General features: G+C 40.4%; 1 protein-coding gene across 2 annotated transcripts in view; it reads left to right on the plus strand.

The window, feature by feature from the left end:
• The window catches only part of LOC138042026 (uncharacterized), a 34,430-nt gene that overhangs the window by 19,743 nt on the left and 12,187 nt on the right, over positions 1–2,500 (plus strand). For both annotated transcript variants that reach the window (XM_068887755.1, XM_068887756.1), the window contains 3 exons: positions 278–423; positions 1,366–1,478; positions 2,248–2,360. In XM_068887755.1, the coding sequence (XP_068743856.1) occupies positions 278–423; positions 1,366–1,478; positions 2,248–2,360 (372 nt within the window). The remainder of the gene's footprint in view (positions 1–277; positions 424–1,365; positions 1,479–2,247; positions 2,361–2,500) is intronic.

A 2,500-nucleotide genomic window follows, 5' to 3' on the forward strand; every position in this document is an offset into this window, starting at 1 on the left:
AGTACGCGGAGAAAAACCTCTCCGAGCAGAATAGAGAATCAAGAAACGTAACCCTCATATGACATTGAGTTCGGTAATCGCAGCGGGGTCAGATTGTTTGAGAGCGAGTGCGATGTCAAATCACTGCACCCACCCATCTTCCTTGATATGTTTTTGAAAATAAGCGTAAACCCTCCCCGCTGAATTCTGTAATGCTACCAATGAACATCGCAATTTTTTGTGGTATTTTTCTGTACGGATCCTTCTACTGTCTTTGAGATTCGTTCATTGTCTGCAGACGCTTGATCTCCTGTGCCACATAACGAATGCTTCAAATGTGGAAACTATTTGCGAGAAGCTGTTATCATATCTCAAGTCTACAACAGATGTCGACGTGTACTTCAGAACAGATTTGGTTGATAGAATCACTGAGCTTGCTGAGAGATATCCTTCTAATAATATGTGCGCACTGAAATGCATAGATTCTATTCATAATTAGGGGCCAATGAATTATTCTTTTTTTCTTGTGCTAATTTGAGCAACTAACCTCGTTCGGAAGCAGCACTTTTTAAATTTTGTCCATGCTTACTAAGCTAGTTGGTCTAATTTAGCACATAGACAAAAAGGAGATAACCTGTTCGCCACTGTTATGAATTTGGCTCATTCTGTGTGGCTCCAAGAAAAATCAGCACGGATTTGTTCAATACATTGATAACACTAATCTCTAGTTGTCTGGTATCTTCCGGCCAAGCAACCTTGTTCCCAAGACCTCAGAAACGAAGGAAGAGGTCCTGGGTTATTAGGTTGCCGGCCAGGCCGGAGTTCACAATTAAGACCTTGTATTATGTTGTAGTCTTCAGCAAAGAGGCCAACGAGTTTATTTTTTCGTTTTTTTGTCAGTAGGGGCTCTTGAGGTGACAATAAGGTTTCATGAAAACCATCGTGCTGCTCGTATAGCATGTGTGTTTGTCGTCGTCCGCACATCAAATCTATGTTTCTTTCTTTTTGGGCACGATTTATCTTTCAAAAATAGCCCGTCTACTCCTTCGTTGCCGTACAAAACCCTAGATTATTATATGGAGGATAAAGTCTCCTAGTTCTGGGCTTGTGAACTAAATTTGCTCTTAATTAAAAGGTCCAATAAATAAATGATTTCCGTAGCTTAAAGCGTGGGGAAAGCTATGCATGGACCAAGGAGGCTTATCCTCACTCCTTGCAGAATACCGTTTAGGCTGAAATTGAGAGTAATAGGACGTAGAAACTTGTGGGCATATTGTAAGAATAATTTGTCCTTTGACTAATTCCAACTTTGGGAGATGTAATCTTCAATTTTCCTTGTTTGAAATCATTACCAATGCAAAGTTTTAGCCTTGACACTTTCGCCAAATATGCTCCCGACAACTCGTGGTATATCCTGACCATGAATGAAGTGTTTGAGCTCGGTGGGCCACTTGTCAGAGAAGCTGTGTCACATAACTTATTGCGACTTCTCGCGGAAGGTGAGTTGCTAGACGCAGCAGGCAGCGTACTTTACTCATAGCCCTCCCCATCTTCCCCCCCCCCCCCCCTCCCACCTTCGTTTAATTTTTTTCCGTTCCTCTCCTTCCTCATTGGTTTTGAGGGTCAGGGTAAAGGGAAGGCTTTGAAAACGGTTTGAGGAGGCTCGAAATAGCTTCTCCTTTTTTTCACACAAATAAACATATTCTGCCCTTAGACATAGTTAGGGTAATCATATAAAGACGAAATTTGGCCAGGGTATTAATTAAGCCCCCTTCATAGACTTCTCACATCACATTTTTCTCCAATTACCGTTACCATGGCAGCGATATAAGGCTTTTTTTTTGTTTTTTGAAGAAAAAAACGGGACGGTAAAATCTTCCTATACGGCGTAACCTAATGCCCAAGTCTTGATATAATTACCCTGACTATACCTAAGGACAGAATATGTTTCTTTGTATGAAGAAAGGAGAAACTATTTCGAGCCTCACTAAGAGCACACTGTCTGTTAGCTATAACACTGAACTAGCAAAGTCAAGGTTCCAGATGAAAAAAAGCAAATTTACAAGTGAATGAAACCTTCTTCCGTGACAGGTTTACCATTTTCGTGATTTCAGGAAAGAGCAAGGTCATTTAGGTGTTGGATTAAGAATTCAGGGTTTCACTGACGTATTCTTAAGTCTGATGGTTTATAACAAACCATCAATGTGGAAAGTTGCGCAGCTTTATTCTTAAAAAAACGTTAACATATTTTTTCTTTTATACCGACAGGAACTGACGATGAAGATGCAGACAACGAAATTCGTCGATTCGCTGTTACGACGTACATGGGTCTACTTGAAAAACCAGTTTTACCGGACATTCTTGTCAGAGTTATTAGCTGGGTGAGTACTAACCAAAATGGTGAATTTATCACAGGTTTTGATTGGAGGAAGCCAGGGAGCGGATGTTGACAGACTAAACATGGTTCTTTTACATAGATCTAAATATTGCTAGAGCGTTAAAAGTGCTTTTTTTGTGTTCT

Source organism: Montipora capricornis, chromosome 3, assembly GCF_036669925.1.
Source record: "Montipora capricornis isolate CH-2021 chromosome 3, ASM3666992v2, whole genome shotgun sequence".
Classification (NCBI taxonomy): domain Eukaryota; kingdom Metazoa; phylum Cnidaria; class Anthozoa; order Scleractinia; family Acroporidae; genus Montipora; species Montipora capricornis.